The 23,812-nt window shown below is 45.6% G+C and overlaps 1 protein-coding gene across 1 annotated transcript in view; it reads right to left on the bottom strand.

Moving 5' to 3' along the window:
• The window catches only part of CPAMD8 (C3 and PZP like alpha-2-macroglobulin domain containing 8), a 50,673-nt gene extending 28,845 nt beyond the window's left edge, over window positions 1-21,828 (bottom strand). The window contains exons 1-24 of the mRNA XM_078623964.1: window positions 21,324-21,828; window positions 20,626-20,777; window positions 20,434-20,456; window positions 19,849-20,023; window positions 19,189-19,241; window positions 18,895-18,912; window positions 18,506-18,560; window positions 17,848-17,961; window positions 16,165-16,249; window positions 15,932-16,040; window positions 15,556-15,783; window positions 14,778-14,948; window positions 12,404-12,532; window positions 11,731-11,977; window positions 9,481-9,659; window positions 8,577-8,726; window positions 7,879-8,037; window positions 7,017-7,162; window positions 6,258-6,320; window positions 4,973-5,204; window positions 3,795-3,948; window positions 3,404-3,546; window positions 1,806-1,857; window positions 577-875 (exon numbers count right to left, since the gene is read on the bottom strand). Of these exons, the coding sequence (XP_078480090.1) occupies window positions 577-875; window positions 1,806-1,857; window positions 3,404-3,546; window positions 3,795-3,948; window positions 4,973-5,204; window positions 6,258-6,320; window positions 7,017-7,162; window positions 7,879-8,037; window positions 8,577-8,726; window positions 9,481-9,659; window positions 11,731-11,977; window positions 12,404-12,532; window positions 14,778-14,948; window positions 15,556-15,783; window positions 15,932-16,040; window positions 16,165-16,249; window positions 17,848-17,961; window positions 18,506-18,560; window positions 18,895-18,912; window positions 19,189-19,241; window positions 19,849-20,023; window positions 20,434-20,456; window positions 20,626-20,777; window positions 21,324-21,406 (3,219 nt within the window). The 5' untranslated portion in view covers window positions 21,407-21,828. The remainder of the gene's footprint in view (window positions 1-576; window positions 876-1,805; window positions 1,858-3,403; window positions 3,547-3,794; window positions 3,949-4,972; window positions 5,205-6,257; window positions 6,321-7,016; window positions 7,163-7,878; window positions 8,038-8,576; window positions 8,727-9,480; window positions 9,660-11,730; window positions 11,978-12,403; window positions 12,533-14,777; window positions 14,949-15,555; window positions 15,784-15,931; window positions 16,041-16,164; window positions 16,250-17,847; window positions 17,962-18,505; window positions 18,561-18,894; window positions 18,913-19,188; window positions 19,242-19,848; window positions 20,024-20,433; window positions 20,457-20,625; window positions 20,778-21,323) is intronic.
• Between the last annotated feature and the right edge of the window lie 1,984 nt (window positions 21,829-23,812).

Genomic DNA, 23,812 nt, shown 5'->3' on the forward strand with positions numbered 1-23,812 from the left:
TAAAGAATGGTGATAATTTAGCAAAACAGAGCAATTTACAGTACCGTACTGTATAAACTATATGCGTACAGTACATCTCGGCAGCGTCCCAATGTACAGTATCGTACCTCGTATGCTGCTGCGTTTTCCTGCCGCGCGAAATGTTAAATATTTGACAAGTTTGTCATATCGCTATCGCCATCGTAAGATCGAAATATTGTAAGTCGTGCAATCGTAAGTTGGAGACTACCTGTATTTGAATTTATATGCGGAGATAAACTAAAACTGAATGTAATAATTTTTTATTTTACCAGGTAAGGCCCACTGAGCTATACAGCTCTTTTCAAGAAGCATCCTGGTCACAAATGATAGCTCAACAAAGTGGCTTATCATGTGGAAATTGAAAGCAGCCAAACAATCTAAATGCATGATTCTACGGAGAAAAATTCACGCGACCATGGGAAGAGAGAGAACACGCAAATTCCAAACATGCAGCAGGCGTCAGGGTCGGGCTCGAACCCACGACCTCCTGCATACCAGGCGAGGCAGTTCACATCTCGTCACCAGGGGCGCCCCCTGGCCACGTAACGCTCTCACCTGCACCAGCCCGTCAGCCCAGCTGACCCAAAAAGTGCGGAATTCGTCCCAGGAGAGGAGGTCAGGGGTGGCGGCAGAGGCGAGCGCCGGGCCGGAGCGCCCCACGGCGATCCAGCTGCGGGTGTTGTGCTGCCCCCCGAGGACGAGCTCCAGCATGTCGGGCGAGTCGGCGTGCGTCGGCGCCAGCGCCAGACGCGCGTCGTTGTGCGCCTTCACGGCCAGCGCGAAGTGGGTGATGCGTGCCGGCTTCTGCACGTACTGGTACTCGTACTTGTTGGGCGTCGAGATGTGGATGCGCTCTGGGAGCCGGGAATGGACGGCGGGCCCCGTTGGCCAAAAAAAATGTTAGCTGACGATGGATTTTTACTTTTGTATTTTTTCGAACTACAAATTTTTTTTTTGTTTTACCAGATAAGGCCCACTGAGCTATTTAGTTGTTTTCAGAAGCGACCTGGCTAAAAATGATATCTCAACGAAGTGGCTTATCACATGGACATTTATTGCAGCCAAATACTCTAAATGCATGTTGAGTTTAAAATGTGGAAGGAAAAACCGGAGGACACGGAGAAAAATCCACACTACCATGGGGAGAGAGAGACATGCAAACTCCAAATATACAGGCATCAGTGTTGGGATCGAACCCACGACTTTCTGTATACCAAGCGAGGTAGTGAACATTTAACCACCACAGTGCTCTAAAATATGTTTTTGTCAGCAAAAGTCAGTTGGTATCCATTGATCTATCCAGGAAATTAAATTAAACCCCATTGATGCACACGAAACAACATGGTTTCATTCGCAAAAGGCCCGGGTTACATGAAGCCATTTGAAATGCACAGAATATTATTTTAAATGTTTTAAATATAAAGATGTTAATATGTTCGTGAATCGCACTGCGCTAGATGACGTTTTGAGCAATGGTCAATCTTCATCTCTCTGCCGTGTCGATGGGGCATTGCCTGAAATGTTTCCTAATATGTGTGTTCCATTTAGAGCAGTGTTATTGATGAAATGTGATGAGGGTTTTTTTTTATTTGTGCATCCAACGTAATTTATTTTCGTAACAATAATAATGACACGTACATTCTGTATTCATGCTGTTGTTATAGCACAGAGGCTATCACGAAGGTGCTAAGCTTACGTCTTCATAAGCTTCACGGAACATTTCCAACTACGAGCCCTCTCCACGCTCCAATGCAACATCTCAAAGGCGATCGATTAATGCTCACCGTTGGGACAGAAGAATACGCTGTATGTGTACTCCCTTGGCATGCCTTCAGCCTGCATTCAGGAAGAGAAAATCAACAGAACCAGTACAAATATAAATTTAAACCAGGCTCTGTGGTAGCGGTGGGCTTTGGACATACTGATAATATTAACATGGTTGAAATTGCATTTAATCAAATTATCATGGTGGGGAAGTAGTACAAATTTAATAGACACTAACTTAATATAACTTTTATTTTATGAGAAAATCCAAAAATAATTTTGCCAAGGACATATAACAACTGGTTCTGAAAGCGAAAAAGGTTCCAGGCCAAATAAGACCATAAAAATCAAAATGTACATTTGAGAAATTCCCCCGTGCTTCTCGGTTGAACCACGTGTTGTTAAGCATGATGTCCAACGTTTCTCTCCACGTGCTGGGAGCTCTTTCAGGAACAGCATAAAAAAAACAAAGAAGCCCCCGGCTTTTGGAGATGAACGTCAGGCATCGGGCCCAACAACACATGGCACAGCCCGAAAACGCATCGGAGAGCTGTGCAGCACGACTTTAAAAACCAACTCAGCCAAATAAAAACCTTAAACTCGATCCTGAATCGCACAGGTAGCCAGTGTGATAACTTCACTGTAATAACCGTCACGTGTTGTGGTCTTTGCGTGCAACGTGAGGCTCCATTGTGGCGAGATATCAACTACCTCGCCTGGTGTACAGGAGGGCGTGGGTTTTATCTCGACAATGACAATGCCTGTATATTTGGAGTTTGCATGTTCTCCTCGTGGTCACGTGGACTTTTCTCCGGGTCATCCACTTATTCCCTCCACGTTTAGAAAGTATTTGGCTGCTATAAATTTCTACATGATAAGCCACTTCGTTGAGTGATAATTTGTGGCCAGGTCGCTTCTGATAAAGAGCTATATAGGTCAGTGGGTCTTACCTGGTAAAATAAAAAATAGTTTAAAATAATTTAGTTCAGTATTCTTCACTAATCTTCAGAGGGTGGCCACTTTCGCCGATAAGACATCAGTGTGAGGGCCGATAGACATTTAAAGCCATTGGCTTTGACAATACACAAAAATGCGTTTTCACATTTTGTGCATTGTCGGGGGGCCGCACGTCAGGGGCCGCACGAAAAGCCACTAGGGGCTGCCAGTGGCCAGCGGGCCTTGCAATGAAAAACACTGGTTTATGATAATTGGTTTTTTACCCTTCTATCTGGCAACAAAACTGACACCTTTTTTTTACAAGGAGTCATGTTTGCATAGACCACAATACCTGCAGCCATAATGCAAACAAAAAACATAACTCTGATAATATATGCACTGTCCTTAAAGTTGATTGGTCCACATCCGAGACAGCTTTCCTTAGAGCCTAGTCTCACATGGGTTGGAACAGATGACAATGCACCATCAGAGTTCGGGGTAAGCATGAGGTTCCAATGGTGTAAATGCTTACCCCGAGCTCTCATACTCTGATGGTGCATTGTTTTGTTGCCAGATATAAGGGTAAAACACCAATTACTGTATCATATTTTTACTGGCAAATGAGGTTCCAATGGTATAAACACTGGTTTAGTTAGTGTGGTGGTGGTGCTGCGGTGCGTACCTCCACCAAGACGCTGCGCATGATGTAGTCGAGGCCCATGGGCGTTCGTCGCTCAGGCGCCACCTCCTCCACGTACTTGGCGCCCTTGAGCGTCTGCGCCCCCTCCTCGCAGCAGCTCGCCTCGCCGTACGCAAACGCTCGCGCTGCAGGCGGCGAACAAACAGTCGTTACAATACAAATGCAACCTATAAAAAATAGATATAAAAGGCAACGTTTCAGGCAGCGGCCCTTTTTCATGGCACGTAATTGTTTGGTTCATTGTGTCTGTACACCACTGTCACCACAGGATCACCGAATAACCTATCGTTACAACGGATAGGTCAGTTTGAATGCACGTATGTTTTGGAACACCTTTTGTTTAATGTGCTATATGTATGTAACGTGTAGACACCTGTGATGTTAGTCTGTCCCAGCTCAGCAAAGGAGAGCACCAGCGACGTTGTCTTGGTTTCGTCGGCCTCCACGCACATCTTGCGGGTCAGATGCTGCTTCCCGTGGTGGCCCACAAACTTCACACCCTTGGGGACGGTCACCTTGACGTGCACCTGCATTGACAAGCCAACAACAAAAGAGGTCACCAAACATCAGCCCTGATCTATCAACTGCTTGGACGAAGGCCTCCTCCTCGCGCTGACGCCACCTGTCCGGCACCAGGACTGATCGCATTGCTCCATCTCCACAGTGGTCATCCTTCCAGGCGAGTCCAATTTTACGGCTGCCATTCCATTACCAGTCTCGTCCATCGGCCGTTATCCATTTTAGAGATGCCCTCCTCAAGCCAACTTACTTTCTAAACCTCACATTCATATTTCTGTCTCTCAGTGTACTTCCCAGCACGCATCTTTGTACGTTTACTTGTGTTCTTTTCGCGAAAATGTATTCAAACATAATAACCGTACAGTTAAAAATGTCACCGTTTTGTTTTCTATAAGGCTATTGACGTTAAATAGTTCAAACTATTTTAAAGCAGTGACATTTCATCCAGTTTTATGGTCAGCATGTGTGTGGAGAAAGGAAAATGGGAAGAAGCCACATTCTGTGATGTCGTCTTTTTAATCAGGTGAGAGCCAATTTAAATCAATTAAATCTTGCAAACAGCAGGAAAGATTTCGCCAGCAACTAAAAGTTTCACGACTGTCATTAACATTACAAATAAAAAATGTTGTTACGTTAAATTATTTATTTCACATTATGGCAATGACAACATTTGAAACTGACACAATCTTTTATGACTTAAATGTATAAACTGTGGTAATTAAAATACTGGCTGTGTCAGTTGATGGCATCCTCTGCCACCTTTAGTCTCCGCCCTTTGTCAATCCACTTCTGGACAAAGGCCTCCTCACGCCGTAACATTTGTGTAAGTTCCTTGACCATACTTCACCACACTGGTCAGTTCGCGCTGTTAAAGTGGGGGGGGGGGGGGGGACATTCAGAACTGGTTCAGATGTCACTCCCCGCCGGTGTGACCCACAACTGGGAATCGACGCCACAGCTCCAGGTGAATGCACGTGTTCATCGGGGCGGGGGAACGCTGCGGGCACAGCGCTAACGACGATCGATGCTCACCTCGGCGCAGAGGGGCATGTAGTTGTGGACGGTGAGCGGCACCTTGGCCTGCTCGCCGCGGATGAGCGCGTACGGTAGCGTGAAGTCCACGAAGAAGGGCTTAAACGTGCGCAGGGAACGGGCGGGCGCCAGGCCAAGGCCCTGCGCTGGAGAAATGGCGAGGGCCTCGGCCACCCAGCTGGTGATCGAGTCCGGCACCTCCACCTGCAGCCGTGCCTCCCCCGTCGCCGCGCTGGGCAAGGTGAGCAAGGTGGACAAGGCGAGCAAGTTAAATTTCGATTGAAAGCCTTGGTGACTGCCGGGATTCATCTTCTTGGTTCTTTCGGTAAAGTTACGTAGAAGGGAAGTAATAAAATAATAAAAATAAAACGTAATAAAATAATTCTCACGACGTTTCGGCCACAACGCAAGCAGCCGTCCTCAGGTGAAGACCAGGTCTGTCGGGGAGACAGCGTCTGAAATTTCAGACGCTGTTTGCGTTGTGGCCGAAACGTCGTGAGAATTATTTTATCATGTTTAATTTTTATTATTTTATTACTTCCCTTCTACGTGACTTTACCGAAAGAACCAAGAAGAAGGTGAGCAAGGGCAGGGGCGAGGGTGGGTGGAGGCTCACGATTGCTGGCACTGTGAGTCGTGATCGCGTCTCGCGATTTCTGCTCTAATTGCGACGACGCTGTCGTAGCTCTCCGATGTGTTTTTTGGGTTGTACCGCGTGCGTTGTGCGCGGCATGATGTCGTTCAACTTGCCAGGAGCATCTTTAGGGAACTGGAGCTGAAGAAGCTTCAACACGCTTGCGGTGAAACGTCGGATATCATGCCGAACAACACTCGGTAACAACCCGAAAATAAACAGCACAATCTGGATTTGAAGCTTTCGTGACTGCAGGAATCCATACTCTCTGGTTCTTTCGGTAAAGTCACGTAGGTAGAAAAAAGAAACAACACAACACACAAATACAACCTACGCGGTAACACTGTCACCTTTATGAAAGCAAATTGCCCTCTAGTAATGGTTCTTCCACTGCAAAATAAAGTGCCGTGTCGTGTTTAGAATCATGCCTTGTGAGTTTTTAGTTTGAAAAAAATATATAAATGTTAGGTCAAGTATTACAAATTGGAATGACAGGTTTTTTTTGTACTTTTAACAGTTCACATTTAAAATGACAACATTTGTATATGTAGTGATATAAAACGCAGTTATTAGAGTAGTCAGTTCTTTGACTTTTTTATTCCCCCCGCCACCACCACCCCGTGCGATCTGGTCTTGCAAAATTTCCGTTACCTGGTGTTGAAGCAGTGCCAGATCCAGGTCTCGGGGAAAAACGTTCGCTTTCGTTTATCAGCCCTGCCAACGAAAGCGACGCACTGCTGTCAAAGTGGTGATTCACCGCACGGTGCCACAGCACAACAGCTGCTGCAAGGCTGTACGCTCGCACTCCACAGGAACTCCCGCAGTGTTAACCTACAGCGTTTCCTGCCGAAGTCGATTCAACTCGCACGTTCCACGCAAGGACAAATGCTCTCGGGATCAGGTTGCACGATCGCACCAAAGACACGCCAAAGTCCTCTACAGTGTGAGCGAAACTTACAGTTTATTGGGGCAGCACGTAATAGTGACGGGACCGTTATAGAAACTGCGTGAACAGAAGCAATGATGTGATCGAAATTAATAAGCAGCAATACGGCATCCCGTATCGTGAACATTTTCGAACTGACACGTACGTGTATGTATGTTGAACTTCTTTCGCACTGTACATCGCCAACCGTGCTGATCGGAGGTGCTCGGGAAGGACAACAAATCGGTACTGCGCACGGAAATTATTCCCAAAGTGACTAAATTGGAATGTGCTAAATGAAAACGATCAAGGTATCGTCAGTTCCCCCCACCCCTGATCTCTTCCACGTATTGCCGCCACAGCGCCGATCTCAATTTTCCACTTTAGTCGTGGCTACGCGACGAAGACCATCGCCAGCGTGCGAGCACACGAGCAAAAACACCATCGCCGTTCTCCGCGGGTACCAACGGCGACAGTCCGCGCACCTGGAGGCCGCGCGGCCGTGTGCGGTGGCAGAGAAGAAGGCGCCGGTGTGCGGCTGGAAGGCGGGCCCGGCCTCCTCCGTGAACATGCCGCCATTCTGCCGGTGGTTGAGCCTCACGATGTCCGTCATGACCGTCAGACCGGCCTCCTGCGTGCCAGAGGAGTGGGCGGTGCAGGACGTGCCGGCCTCAGTTTCCCCCGTTCGCACAACCGTTTTGAACGCCGCTGTGGATTTGGGAAGCTGCGCCTGATGCGTCGTTGTCCCGAGCCATTTCATTGAGTGCTTATTATTATAATGATATGATCATGGAAATGATTTACTTGATTAAAAGCCTGAGTCTCAGTGCTCGCCTTCGGGAGGGTCCTGCGTTGGTTGATAATATAAACGTGACTTTGGGTTCTTGTGGGAGGACAATTTGAGTTCACGGGAGAAAACCCACACTTGTTGGGAGGTGATATTCAACACTGCCAGCTCCTGGCCACCTTGCCTACATCACCCGAGTAAATCCTGATTGGCCGGTCACTCATCCAAAGCACTTAATCAGTCTCGGGCCTGCTTAACACTCTGCGGTGTGTACAACTTGCAGAGGCCAAGCCTATAACACCTGGTATGTCCTGGGAGTCTCCCTTTTGAAATAAATATACCACGCTCAATGCTCAACGATGCCCAAACGGCCGCGATCTGATGTAATTGGACGCACGTAGGGAGATTTTTGTTTTGTTTCGTAAGCCGCACATTTTGTGCGTGAACAATTTAAGCGGAGGCTTGATGACCTATCGGCGGTGCACGCTGCGGACCACGCAGGAAGCAACTTGGCGCACTCCTGAGCGCTGCGTAACAAATCAGCGGTGCGGTGGACTCACAGTGAAGGCAAAGCGCGCGTCCTTGGTGATGTCCCAGTGCCAGGGGAAGATGGAGGAGCGGCGCCGACGGGAGGAGATCCCCGGCCACCAGAAGTGGCTGTCCTCCTTCGATGTGCCGTACGACTCGCTCACGTCGAACTCCGCCAGTTCCTTAAACACCTGCGGCAAGACAGATAGAGAGGTTGTAAACCCTGCTCGTATTGCGGTCGTCGATTGTCTCTGTGCCATTCTTGAAATGTATTAGCAATACTGCAACATTTTAATTGATGCAACGGCCGCTTGCGCACTTTGTGCCTGAAATCAGGTACCTTTGTTTGACTGTGGCTCGTTGTGAATTGGTTTGCCCCATTTGAAACGAATGTGGATTGTTCATGTCCACAGTAGAGCAATGTATTCCGGATAACACTGCTTTAACCCATTATAGAGGATTGCGAAGTTAAAATACAGTCCCCAGCATCTATGCGTTATTATAGAATATGTAATTTGACATCACAGCCAAGATATAAAGCCCTAGACTAAATCCATGAGCAGAATATATATTCTGCGCCTTACTGACGAAGAAACCGCTTTACCCAAAATAACTTTTGCGGTGATAAAAATGCGAAAATCCGGACGTTGTAATGCCACTCAAAATTCATTGACAGTACATCCGCCAGGAGTGTGCGTGGGTTTCAGAAGATCTGCGCATGTGCAGCCACCTTCTCCTTGGAGAGCTGATATCCAGGCTTGAGCAAGTGAACGCTCTTGTCCACGGCGGCCACGCAAGCGCACGAGCCCTTCGCCGCTCGCACCACGATGTCCACTTTGTCTCCAGGCGATGTCTCGTTCTGCGATAACTCCAGTGAGACCTAACCAGGGAATCGCGGGAAACGCCCCCTTTATTTTCTCCGATTAAACCCCGTCCCGTTCTGATGACGTAAATGTGCATCATCAAAATGAAACCGGTATAAAAATGCAACAACTTTATCGGGAGGGCGTGTGGCACAGTTTGGCTCCAGCTATCATAGAGTGCGGTTGTGTCGTTTCAGTTCCCTCCGGTGAGTACAATGTCTTTAAAAACAACGGCGCTATGCCTCTCTTTCTACTTCTTCCCTTGCACTGACCCACTCTGGAATTCCCTTCCATCTTCTAAACTAAACTTTTTCTTATTTTACCGGGCAAGGCCCACTGAGCTCTTTTTCATAAGCGACCTGGCCACAAATGATAGCTCAACGAAGTGGCTTATCATGTGGAAATGTATTGCAGCCAAATTCTCTAAACGCACCTTTCTAAATGGGGTGCGGAAAAAGCAGAGGACCCGGAGAAAAATCCACATGACCACGGGGAGAAGATGCAAACTCCAAATATAAAGCAGGCGTCAGGGTCAGGATCGAATCCGCGACCTCCTGCCTACCATGGGAGGCAGTTAACATCTCGCCACCGCAGCGCCCCTCCGGAACAAAGGTGTTTTTTTTTACTTTGCTCAATTCAAGAAACGTATTCACCCCTTATCGATCACAACTTCAATGGCATCCGTTTGTTTCTGGCCGCTTGGAATATTTGGGGCCTTAGGGGGGGTCCATGTGCTCAGCAACTGTGAAAATAATTAATAAATAAACGTGCCTCGTTCTCGAAGCTGGGCTTGACGGGTATCTGCACGCTGTCAGCCACCCCCTCCCCGTTGGCGCGCACGTAGTAGACAAGCAGCCGGCTGGACGGGACCATGGCGTGCGTCACGGGAACGCGCAGCCACATCTCGCACACCTCCACAGGCTCCTCCACCGCTGATTTGCCGACCGACTCTGGAACCGCGGGGTGGCACATTAGCAAACAGTTGTTTTGTTAAAGCGTCATATATTTTTTTAATGTTTTGTTTTGTAAACGAACGTAAGCAACAATGACACTTTTTTTCCCGGCGTATGTGGAAGATTGAGGTACGTAATCCAGTATATCTTTAATAGTATATCTTTAATAAATAAATAAACTGTACAAATTCCAACCATTTAAAATCCAAAAATGGATGAAGGCCTCCCCACACCATATTGGGATGCCGTGGTGGCGAGATGTTAACTATCTCGCCAGGTATACAGGAGGTCGTGGGTTCGATCCTGATCCTGACCCTGACCCTGACGCCTGTATATTTGGAATTTGTATGTTCTCCCCGTGGTCGTGTAGAATTTTATCCAGGGCCTCTGGTTTTTCCCTCCAAGTTTAGAAACGGCATGCATTTACAGTATTTGGCTGCTATAAATGTCCACGTGATAAGCCACCTCATTGTGGCCAGATTGCTTCTGAAAAGAGCTATATCGCTCAGTGGGCCTTCTCTATTAAATAAAATAAAAGTTTAGTTTTCTAGTTTAGTTTGATATTAGCCATGGTCGTTTTTGACCATATTTCACCATGCTGGCTAGTACGGGTTGGTGTTGGGGGGAGGGGGGGAGGGGGACAACATCAGTTCAAATATCACCTTTAAATGAGTAAATAGTAGGACCCACATTTATAAAGCCTCTCTCTAAGTCCCTTAAGTTGGGAGCCAGGGTGGTGACAGTGAAGCAGAGTGTGACGTGGCTGATTGCCATCAAACCCACGCGTTAGCTCCTGGCACGTTAACATTTTGAAACAAAAAAAAAGCTTTTCCAACTACAGTCGTAGCCACACGCAACCAATGTTTGGAGAAAGAAATCAAACTTGTCAACTTCACCAAATGGTTTTTCCACAAGGTTCATATTCGTGGTCTAATTATTACTCAATGACTTTTTTAACCTTAAGAAAATATACTATGCCTTATCTACCCTGGAAAGCCTCAAACGAGTCTAAAGACTAATTTCGACGAGTGTCTTGCTTTGGGAGTTTTACCAATTTCTGATGAATTATGATTGTGTATTCTAAGAAAACAGTACACAGAAAAAACAGATAAATACGACACACATACACTATCATTGGAAATTCATGCTTTGTACCATGTGGAATACAGTATCTTTTTTTACAAATACCCAACAATGATATTTTGTATACTCTTTGGTTCTTTCGGTAGTAGACCACAAATATGAACCTTGTGGGAAAAACATTTGGTGAAGTTGACAAGTTTAATTTCTTTCTAAAAACATTGGTTGCATGTGGCTACGACCGGAGTTGGAAAAGCTTTTTTTTTACCGAAAGAACCAAAGAGTATGGATTCCTGCAGTCACGAAAGCTTCAAATCAATGATATTTTGACCATCCCTGTTGGTAACCTATAACCAAACCACCTGGAATGTGCCTCATCTTGTCTGATCTCAGAAGCTAAGCAGGTTTTAACATGGATGGTGCTTGTATGGGCGACCACCATGCACAGATGTAAAGGCTGCTTCGGGCTAGGCTATGGGCAGCAAAGGCCAGTGCAGCCAAAGCCAATGTTGCACCGTACTATGCTCCCACATCTATGCACCTTCTGCCGTCACCATCTCACACTGACCACGGATAGGTGTAACTCCGATTAATGGAGTGACCCAGTGAAACAGTCATATTTCGGAACATGCGGTGGAGCAGCTGTGGCACCAGTGGTTAGCACACTGCGCCACGAACAGAGCGAGCAACCCGAATTCGATTTCTGGCCACAACAAACATCAGTGGCGAGCGACATCTGAACCAGTCCTGGGCCTCCCGATTCACCAAACGACACTGACCAGCATGGTGAAGTACGGTCAAGCAACCGCCACGACACCGCACAGCGGTGGGGAGGCCCTGTACGTATGCACGTTGAACTTCTTTCGTGCCGCACGTAGCCAACCGTGCTAACCGGAGGCGAGCCTCGTCACGCGGCAGCAGATCGACAGGCAAGGGCCGTCACACGCACGTGCGGGCCAAGCGGCAGCGCCCAGGCTGCACTCCGTACCCGCCTGCTCCTGTGACCCGCGAGTGACGTCGGCATTCTTGTCGAAGACGAGGGCGTCCCGACGACGGCGGCGCGGCGGCGGGGGGAGCCGGGCCCCGGGATCGGCGCCGGCGGCGGCCGGCACGGCGGACCCCGGGGGGCTCTGCGCGCCGGACTGGACGATGTTGCCGCGAGCCGCCACCTCGTAGTGAAGCGAGACGTTGCAGGGGCAAGTGGACCTGATCGCCACCTTTGCTTCCTCGCCCACCTGGTAACGTCGGTTTGCAGGGTTTTTTTTTTTACGATCGAGAATAACTCGGGCACGAACCACTCATTCACCTGAATGTGTGTGTGTGTGTGTATGTATGTATGCATGTACGTCGAACTTCTTTCGCGCCGTACGTAGCCAACCATCCGAATCGGAGGTGTACAGGTATGTACCTGTGTGAACGAGTATGTGCATATAAATGCATGCACGCGCTTGTTTTTTTTTGCAGTATTAATAGTGTATTTAAAAACGTGAAATCACTCTCTATTTATATATTACTTTAGATTTTTTTTTTACATCTGACTTTTATTTATTCATACAAGTAGCTTGAAACAGGCACACTACTTCTGTTGCATGTGGAGTGCATACTCGGTATTTATCGTGCGCGAACGGAGGTGCGTGTTGCCCTCGATGGGATGTTTTCACCTTGAGCGGTGCGGCCGGAGGCTGGAGCTGCAGGTGACATTTGCTGGGCGAGAACCAGCCGGTGATGGACATGAAGTTGGACAGGTACTGATCGCCCACCTCTCTCCCATCGATCGCCGTCACCTTCGCCTAATGGCCACACGCACAGAACCGACCGACGCATTGTTTGTCACCCCCCCCCACACCGAGAAAGCGCTCGCACGCACGCGCGTGAGTGAGAGAGAGAAAGGTTGCGCTGGCATTGCTTGCGCACTTGTGAGCCGCGCACTTTATTCTCTCTTCATCGTCATGGATTTTTGTTTCAGGGTGCATTTCCACTCGGGCAAGAATAACCAAAAAATTCAAAATCACCCCGGAATGCGTGCCCAGGTCTCGTCAGATCTAAGAAGCTAAAAGCAGGGTTTGATCCTGGATAGCGCTGCGATGGGGCGACCGCCGTGCTCAGAAGACAAGTGCAGTAGCTGCTGTGGTCAGCATGGGGCGGTGCAGCAAAATCAATTTGCTGCCTTGCACTACCGTCCACCATCACCAACCTGCACTGACCAGTGTGGTGAAGTACAGTAACGTATCCCCCCACGGCTTGAAAAGCATGGGAGAAGCACTCGTCCAGCAGTGGATTTAGACAATGGGCTGTAGATGTATTTTCCATGTAATCGCTTGTGAGCATGGTTGGATATTTTATTACGGTGTAATAATAGATTAAAATCGATATCACCATACAAGGTTGCTGATCACCCTGCCAATACAAAATAAGATTGTAAATGTTGTGGCTTGGCTCTCCAACACACCGGTGTGCTGTACTAGGAATGAATTGGCCACGTTCTGTTTACGTGACAAACCTTACTAATTGGCTGTGTTGGGTGGTGGCGGGTTTTAATGACACATTTATATATTTACACGATCTAACCCAAAAAAAACCTGTATTATGGATGATATTGGTCGTGAAAGCCTGCGTGTTAAAGAGAGCAGAATATAGATTTTAAAAATGTATATGTTTGGCCTTTCGTGATGTTTACAGAAATGGGTTCAATTGTGAAGCCATTACAATATTCATGCCACTGGATCTGTCCTCATTTGAGCAATCCATTTACAGCAAGGTCGCCGTGCGTGGAAACACATTCTCAGCATGAGTGCATTTCAGCCTTTCAGGGATAATTATTTTCACACGGTTTATTATTTTCACAGTGTACCTGAAAATTATTTTCACACTTGTCACGAGCTCTTTTTATATATGTTTTCCTTTCCACCCCCCCCGCTCCCCAATTATATTCCAATTGAGCTCTTCTCTGTTGAATGTTTAAAGATGAACTGACAATTTCGATTTAAAGCTTTCGTGACTGCAGGGATTCATCTTCTTGGTTATTTCGGTAAAGTCACGTAGAAGGGAAGTAATAAAATAATAAAAATAAAACATAATAAAATAATTCTCACGACGTTTCGGCTACAACGCAAGCAGCCGTCCTCAGGTGAAGAATGAAACACCACCAAGCTTGGAGCGTATATTTAAGCTGGGTTGGAGGTGGAAGAAGAGCGCCTTGACAAAATAATTTGCATATCAAGAGGAATTTAGCATATTTATGGGAAATGCGTAGGAGGTGGGCGGGGGAGTTTCAAAGTCATAATACTGACAATATATTCTAACTGTATGCTGAGATTGTTAATCTATTCCATGACATCAGGAGTTGCTTGATATAGAATGTGCTCGTACCTCCTATGTATGTATGTTTGTTTAATTTCTTTTGCACCGTACATAGCCAACTGTGCTAATCGGAGGTGCAATGATCGGTTATGTGCCCATCATACGCTTGTACAGGAGGTATTTGCGGTGTGTCATGTGACGAAGACATTTCTATTTGGAACTCTGCAGGAAGCAGTGCATCACCCTGTGGTGAAAAACAGCCCCAGAAGAGGACATGAGAAAACGACTTCTAAAGTAATTTCAAAAGGTCTCTTTAATCGACGCACCATCTAACACCCCCCAAAGAGGTGTGTGTCGCATGTCAAATCAAATCAAACGCTTATACGTCCCAGCGATGGAATTTAGCCAGCAGCTCTCCCACTATATGTTTTCACCTGATGACGATAGCTTGTGTTGCGATCGAAACGTCGTGATGTTTAAAAAAACATTTTTTTTATCTACGTGGCTTTACCGAAAGACCCAAAGAATATACCAAAAAAATTCACACTTTTTTGCAGTGGTTGATGACTGGGCTAATACCATCAACTTCGCGATGCTTGAAATTCCAGTTTAACCTTGGCCATCTGCTCCGATTCCAACCCAGGTTCTCTGCGGTACCAGCTCCGACTCCCGAGCCACCAGGCCACAACCACGCCACACGTTCTCTAATAAAGCACAAAGGGCAACGCTACTGACCTCCAGCCAGACATACTGGGCCATGGTGGGTATTGAGTGGATTTGAAACGCCACGATGCCATCTCGGGACACCAGCTCACTGGTGTAGATGTTGTCCTTTGCCGCGAGCTCAGCCTTGATCCGCACAGTCACGCCATCCGCAGGGCTTCCGTCCGGATATGTCACCTCCAGCTTGAGTCGAGACATTGCAATTCATTGTTAGTTTTTAACGCTTTTCAACTGAAGTTGAACGCACTGGCACTCTACCCGTCTGACCGTCTATCCATAAATAACGAGGGGGCAATATTGCTTTCATAAAGATGATCCAACAAGAACGAACCGGTGGCTATTATGGACTTTCCCTTTTGAAAACCGGCCAAATTGATCTCAATGGGTCGCCTGAAACTTGGGAGACAAAAACCAGGGCAAAATATCAACAATTTTCACATATGTAAATGAATTTTGCCCTGATGGCATAATCCCTAGTTACACGTAAAAACATTTTATGAACACAGTATACAAGATCGTGCTGTCAACCTAAAAACTGAAATACCTGCCGCAATTAACAAAGGGATGACAGCAAATCTTCTGAAAATGTGGTATCCCTACTACTTTGTGAACACAAACCAGCGGAATTAGTCTTTTCTCAGCCTGGTGCAGGGTGCAGTCCCCAGGAAATGTGCAACGTCGGGCCAAGGTTGGCATGTGGTTGCAAACCGTTGGACCAACATTGGACCAACATTAACCCAACGTTCCATGTTTACCAGGGGTGTGTTCGATGCCGTTTTTCCTCCCCCACCTTTCCATGGTAAGGCAGCCCGGGCTTGAACTGCTTGCGCGTCTCACGCGAATACTTTATGTCCACCAGCTGCTTGTGCACCAGCGTAGAGTCATCGAACGCGATCTGCTTACTGCCGTCGCTGGCCACCACAGTGGCCCAGACGCTCAGGGCACCTCGGAAGTGCTCGGGCACGTTCGGGGGCATCAGGTCCTTGACGCAGATGTCAAAGGACGCCGCTCCATCGACCTGGGAGGCAAACGACGATGGCGGTGGAGCTCGCGGCTGGCGTCATTCAGTCCGCCGCGTGACGTGTGCAGTATGATTTGAACGTGGTGAATTGCCACGTTGTTTGAGAGGTGAAGCCAATGAGACTGTGAACTCGTGAAGAGCTTACCTCGAAGGTTTTGAGGACGGGCATGCCGAGGTCCTGTCTGTAATAGCCGACTCCATTCACGGTCATGTTCACGGTGGCCTTCCCTCGCACCGGCTTCCCAAATGTGTACCTAATAAAGAAACATAATTCACAAGCTGCATTTACTCCTATCTTTTTGTTTCTTCTGTGATATAACAAAAAAAAAGTTGACAATGCGCGTGTGACTACGTTCGTGCCGGACGTTAAAAGCAAACCTGGCCCGAACTCTTGCTTTATCGCAGACGTTTAGGTTTCTGATGAAGCTGGGAGTGCTGATATCAACTTCAAACTTTGGCAGCACTGGGGGAAAAAACATGAAAGCGAAAGGTTTTGTCTGCACCTTGAACTCACACCATTAAAATGCCCTTCATAGTTTTGAAAATTGTATTGATTCACCACCCCTTCCCTTTCCTTCTGGGAATTCAATGAATCGCTACAATTCAGGCCGACAATTCGATTTGAGAATTTATATTTTTGTTACGTTTACGTGAATGGTAGTGCCTCTATAGTGCCTGTAGAGGTGACGTGAGCCCATTACACACAACGTATACAAATCCAAACATGTAATATATTCAAGCACGCGGTCAATGCATGTATCACGAGCTTAATAACCATTCCACCCATCGTGTGCATAGATAGGGAAAATATAAAAATCCCCAGAAAAGTGCACAGTTTTGGAAAACTTGATAACCCACTCAATTGCACGGGCCACAAAGTATGTGAGAGTGGGTGGATTAAGTCGTTAAAAAAATATGAATGATCACATTCACTGTGCAGCCATCTGCGAGGAGATTACTCAAGCGGATTGTAAAGTGTCCCTTTAAGCTTGTATGCGTTATCTTAAAACACATATATACGGGTTATTTTTTTTTACAGGACACCTTTGAAATGTACAGGAGGATTATTTTTGCAGAGACACAAGCTTAACTTTTTTGTTACGCCAGATTGATTGTGGGGAGGTGGGGGGGCTTTTGGAAGAGGAGGGTGGGGGGGGGAACAAACACATGACAACAGCCATCAACACAGCATGGCTCCTTCCTGCCGAGGGACGCTAAACCTTGGCATTAATGTGTTTTTTCCTTTTAAGGGCATCAGCCACCGCTTCCTGCAATGACCCCTGAGGGACGGAGGCTGCCATCCTGCCACGTGCCTGCTCAAAACAACAACTTCCTTCACAAAACATCCTGTCATCACCGAGGGGGAATGAGAACAATGGGCATTTTGTCTGCGAGCAAAAAAAGACATGGGTTACTGTTTTAGAGATATATATGTATATTTTTATTCTTTTTTTATATTCTTCACCTGACGTTATTTTATCTGAATGTGCCGGTTACTTTGACCAAATCCAACAGGGAGACAAAATATGTCCCACCACAGTTCCGACAGCTTGTCATATTCATTTAAACATCTGGGCATGGGTGAAGGGAAATACAACAAAGTTGGGTTTGGCGAGCGATTTATCAAAATAATTAATTGAGAGTTCTCCCTCGAATAATAAATCGTGAGCGCTCATCCGTGTCGCCCTGCCTGACTTAATCGGAGGTTTAACGGTGGTGAATTATACAAGTGACAAATCCCAAAGCTAATTAATTTCCGAAAAGTTGAATTGATTTTACACCTAAATGAAGACTTTATCCCTGTTAATAGGAGCTGTTGGAACTTAAAAATGACCAAAGGCTTTACGGGGCACCACTCGCGGCTTGAGTTGTTAGCATAATCAAGATTTCCGTCCTGCGTAGAATGCTTGGTAATTATTTCTGTTCTTTCTCAATTTCCTTTCTTTAGTTGTATGTGGCCAGACATTAACTTGAGTGCAGTAGTACATTGCTGTTTACACATTAAGTTCACGATCATCCAGTCCTGTGCTGGCATGCTATAGCAAAGGTTAAGAAACCCACCGTATTTTTGCACTTCAAAGGACTTGTTGTAGGTGTGGGAATGGAGCTCCACGAAGATCATCCACTCTCCAAAGATTGGTTGCTCGGAGATTGGAAAGCTCACATTCATGATTCCTAAAATAAGTGCATGGAAGCATACACACAGACGCATGGTAATAGACATTTCAGGAGACAGCTTGACCACTTCCCCTGTGCTTATGAGTTTATTTAACCAGGGTTATAACGATGGCTTAATATTTCACTCGATATTTTTCAGAACGCTGCTAGGCTAACACAGAGTAAGGATTCTCGAGGTACGCCTATCCATAATGATCCCATATTATTGTGCGCTATACGCCTGCAATTATCTGATCAGGTTTTGGACCAAATAAGGTGAGATGGATGTCGAATGCCAAAATAATTCCCAAAATGTTTTTGGCTGTTTTGGCTGAAATTAATCATTCGCTATAACTGACTTATAATCAGTTTATTTTGGGTTAGATCGTGTCGGTATCAATATAATGTACAAAAAAATATTTCGACAAGAGAATCCTAAATAAAATATGCTAAAGATTGCAATACATCTTCAACACACAAATATGAACCAAAAAACATCCATACTGCAAGGACAGAGGCTAAGGAAAATGTAGTAAAACCCGATTGTTGAATCCGTTTTTACCACAACAGATGTGATGTAGGTCACTCCACTGGACCATGCGTGATCCTCTTGGGTCCTGAATGTGAAGACAAGGCAAGTCAGCACTCATGCCAGTTCAGTAATTGGGAACAACTTAAACACGCGCATGGCTTTGACTCGCGTTTCAGAGCTACCAAAGCCCATTTACCCAACAGACACAGTTGTTAACGTGATATACAACGTGTACAATGTTGATGAATTGTGGATTTATCGCAGTGGAGCAGGAGGCAGAGAAGGTATTTTAAAATACTTTTGTTTTCTATTTACTCGCTATATTCATCGCCATGTGTTCATCAAAACAGCAACTTTTTCAGTAACTCTTAATTGTTTGCAGATAAATCAAGTCAAATTGTATGAGGTTGTGAACGTACCACAATGTATGCTTCCACCTGGAAAATAGAGATGGGCAATTAAAGATCACGTGAACTGGGCAACTGAAGCGATAACCAGACCTGTGTTTAGGAAGCAAATAAAATGCAATTTTCTGTTTTATTTCGATTGAAAAATTCTGCACGGAAACCATTTGGCAACTTGTGCAATGTGTAGAATCAACAATGCACTTTGTCATCAGTAAAGACTACATTTTTAATCTGGCAATGAAGTTGTATTCACATTACACTTTTGTTTATACGTGTAGGCAAAATAATGCATCTATTCTTCCTCACCTTTTCATTGATAGGCCTCAGTTCTGGACTTATGATAATGAAGTTGGCAAGAACTGTAAAAGAAATTCCCACAAAAAGTACAAGTAAACCCTGTCATTATCATTTATATATAATAAAAAAAACAAATCCCACGTGTTACGTTGCAATTATTCTGTTTTGGTTTTGTAAAAAAATCAACCAATGTGCCAATGCCGTTAAGTTGCTTTTTGGATTGCAAATGTGCTGTGCGACAACACTTTACAGCTCCCACATCTCATGCAATGAAATCCATCACAATTATTTGCTTTCTTTTCTAATCATATCTTTTCATTTCAACATGCACACGGAAACGTGACAGTTACAAAACAATGTCGCATATCCGACTCGTCAGGGACTGAGCGATATTCTGTACATCTGAGAAAAAGAGCTTCATAGCTTATCGGATTCCTCCAGAATAAATAGAGACCGAATCTGATATACGTGGATATGTGAAATGGTCAGATGTAGGAACATCTACAGAAAAATAGTTACACCCTTCACAAATACTGACCTACGTGTGGGAGGTTAATTGGTCATGGTGGATGAGCAACGGTCGGATATGCGATGTTGTACCGTGCGGAAATGATCATTCGTGGAATGAAACAAGCCGTACTATCGTGGTTCAAATATCATTTTTCTTGCCTCTCTGTTTGGGCTTGTAGACCGGTTTATCAGTCTGGATCAGCACTGTGGAACCTCTCTGCTCCACGGTGATGGTGGTGGAGTTTTGGAATGAGAAGGCATCATCACTCTTGGAGGTGGAATTATGGCTTCCCCACACCCTCAAGTGAGCTTGACCCCTCAATCCGCGCGGCACCTTTGGTGGGTACGTGGGCACAACAGGCAAATACAAGTTTCGATTTAAAGCTTTCGTGACTGCTGGGATTCATATTCTTGGTTCTTTCGGTAAAGTCACGTAGAAGGGAAATAAAAAAAATAAAAAAATATGAAACAATAAAATTCTCACGACGTTTCGACTGCAACACAAGCAATCATCAGCAGGTGTGAAATCCACACCAAGAATATAAATACAAGTTTGTTACGATTGCTTGACAGATCCCAAGCATGTGTGGCTTTTATCATTTGTTCGAAGGAGGGAGGTTGGTTCATATTTTTATATTTACTTCTTTTGTCAAGGCGACATTCTGGCATTACTTGAAATGCGGCACAATATTAACATTTGATAACAAAAATGTGTTTCGCAAATGAGTTAAAAAAAAAACTTACTTTCAGTTTTATTACACCCTTTTCTGCAAACGACAAAAGTAACAAAGTTCAAATCGACGTGTTCACAGCATCAGAAACACTACCGTGCTTACGCGTATATTTTTTTTGGTGCGGGGGGGAGGAGGGTTAAAATGAGCAGTATTCATAAACACACGGGCTTCGTGACGAGCACCATCATTCGCCGTCGCTTACCAAACACATCGCCACGGCTGTGTGCCACCGTCTCCCCGTGGACCGCCAGGCACGCCTGGACGGCGGTCTCTGCCGCGGGGTTAAAAAAAGTGACGCTGATGGCCTCTTCCACCCCGGCTCTGAACACCGAGGGAGCTGCCACCAGATAGCCGCTAAGCGACAAAATAAAACAACAACAACAACAACAACACAAAGACAACAAGCAGGGCCAAGTGTTACCGACTTGTCAACGAGGCAGCGGCAGCGGCAAAAATGCTTTCTGTACACGGGATGTATGAAAAGGGGCATTGTCAAATTTTCACTTAGCCACTTGTTTTTATTATCGCTTGCACCACCATCGAACACAATATCCAACGTGGATCTTGTGAGAAAGAGAAACTCATCAATTTACATGTGAAGCTAGGCAATTAATAAAAACGCATATGTATGTATTATTTATTTTATTAACCTCTCAAACAATGCAATTCTTGTGCAATCAGAACATCTCACTTATACAGTATCTCAAAACTACAATTCTTTAGCAACCAGTGCCCCCAAATTCCCCCGAGCAACGTGTACATTCACTTACTCATTCCAAGCTGTGTACAGCAATCCTTGTTTCTTGATGGTTACAGCGTACCGTTAAATGACGTACTGTACCAATTAAATTTGTGATAGACCACATGCCATGAACAATTGAATGAATAAATTCCACTTACCGTGGCAAGGGCCCTTCACAGTGACACAGGGCGAGGGCAGAGAGCAGGAGGAACCAGAGATGTCCATCTCCTCGAAAGTCCATGATGACAATGACGACGGCGATTGAACGTACAAAAAAAGAACAACTCTCGATCCAAACCAGTCGAGTCAGCCCGAGTTCCCTCTCTCGCTGGAGTTGCCAGTCCGGCACAAGTGGGCTTTTTCACAGTCGTGCCCAGGGATTTTTCACTTCAAAGGACAGACGGAGGCCGTAAGGATTTATCGCCCAGAACCGGGAGGAAAAGATGTTTGCTCCTTCCACGACCCAGACACAGCCCGGCTTTTGTGCTCTTAGCTGCGGTCCCGGCGCAATCTCTTAAGCATTCATTCATTCGCTGACTCGTTCATTCATTAATCGAGCCCCCGTTTCTTTTAAAGCCCAACACATTGCTGGGGACGAAACTGGATACCCTCTGAGCTTCTCTTCATTAGCGAGCCGGCACCCGGCGTTTGTATTAATTTATATATTTTCTTATTACTATTCTTTGTGTTGCCCCCCATCCCCCCCACCCACCCCCTACTCACAAACAGTTAAAATGTTAATCGTCCTCCTCTGGATGCTGCACGGACTCACTGGGGTTTGGAACGCGCCTGCCGCTCGTACGGCGCTGAGCACATTTAGTGTTTGCAGATGGGCTGAGGTTGCATGAAGAAGGGAATGGCTTGAAGCTTGCCCCTCCCGGCTCTCACTCAACAACCACAACCTCCAACCGCCACAAAAAACCACCACCACCAACCCCCCCCAACCATCTTCACATCATAAATCACCTCCTTAATTCACTTTGGCAGGGCGTCCTGTGGACCCCATGCAACTGCTTTTCCGAGCTCTAAAGCAATTGTGTAGTTTGTCTTTTGTGTGTGTGTGCGCTTGTCATTTTGTGCATGCGCGTGCGTGCGTGCCATTGTCTTCGTTGTGTCATTCTGCGCAAATGATTGCGTATATGTGCCACTGCGTGTATATTTGTGTGTTATTTTCTTTCGTGTCACTTTGTTCTGTTGTGTGTGCGTGTACAAACTAAATGTAACAGAGCGAATGCATTACAGGTTACTTGATGAATCGGCTCACATTCTTCACAAAAAAAATTGTTGAATTTGATAAACTTATTGTTTGTCTGATTTATAAAGGGGCCGACATGCAATATATTCGGTAGTTCTACACTAGTCGGAGCAAAATGATAAAGTTGTAATTATGGACGATGTTAACTTTCGATTTAAAGCTTTCGTGACTGCAGGGATTCATCTTCTTGGTTCTTTCGGTAAAGTCACGTAGAATGGAAATAATCAAATAATAAAAATAAAACATAATAAAATATAGACGATGTTGTATGTACAATACGCTGTATGAATTATATCTCCACTTTACATAGATACGCCAACATTTTGCCGTAACAATTCTTTAGCGCCTACACATCTTGTCTCGTTATTATTGTTGCCAAACTAAGGATGGTGATGTGTGCAATTTAGGTGGAAAGAGCACTCTGGTACATACGCATTCATAACCAAATGCTTTTCAAAATATTATAACTCATGTCATTGGCTTCATGTAGACTACATCGTTGTAATTTATGGGACTCAAACTGAAATTAGATGGAGTCTTCAATGTGTGTTCAACAGTGTATTTGTTTGCTTGCTAATGTAATAATTTACAGTACCTTTGCCAAGTAAATCTTGCTGGGTGAAGGTCTCTCCATGCCTTTTGATCACGGGGGTTGTTTGACCATACTTCACCATGCTGGTCAGTGTGGCTTTGTGAATGGGGATGTTCGCTGTGGCCAAGAATCAAACTCGGGTGGCGCATTGTGTGTTCATGGTGCAGTGTGCTAACCACTGGTGCCACAGCTGCTCCGCCAACAGTTTTGATACATGGCTGTTTTGCTGGGTCATTCCACCCATCTGAGTTGCACCTATCCATTCAGTCCAGCCGCTTCATTGCCCGTGCAATGTTTCGTTATTCACTCATGTGTTTATTTAAGCCATATGAGAGCTCACTGGGGATATAACACATTTTTTTTTCAGGAGATGCCTGTAAAACAGCTGTGAGAGACAGAGGCAGTGATAGAGAGATACAACCTCAGAGTGCAACAATATATATCGTATTGCAATAATTGAAATACTGTTATTGGTTATACAGCTATTGTGGATTGGACAGTGAAAAAACACTAATAGCGTATAAAAACAAACGATGTATTTCTTATCTTAACGGAGGCTCTGTTTATATTACATTTGGGCAGTAACCAATTCATGAGGTGACGTTGAGAATAAATCTCTCAAAAAACCAAGCTGAGACTGGACTCTGTTCACATGTTCATCGGTGGCTCTTCAGTGTCTTTGTTCATATGCCCCCTTAAGCGGAAGTTTGGGCTTTTCAGAGTTTATCCAATTTCGCCACAACCCTACTCTTGCACTGATATTGAGGTAGTACCTAACACAATTGAATGCGATTCTGGCT

This window comes from Lampetra planeri, chromosome 3, assembly GCF_965212315.1.
Source record: "Lampetra planeri chromosome 3, kcLamPlan1.2.h2, whole genome shotgun sequence".
NCBI classification, from domain to species: Eukaryota; Metazoa; Chordata; class Hyperoartia; order Petromyzontiformes; family Petromyzontidae; genus Lampetra; species Lampetra planeri.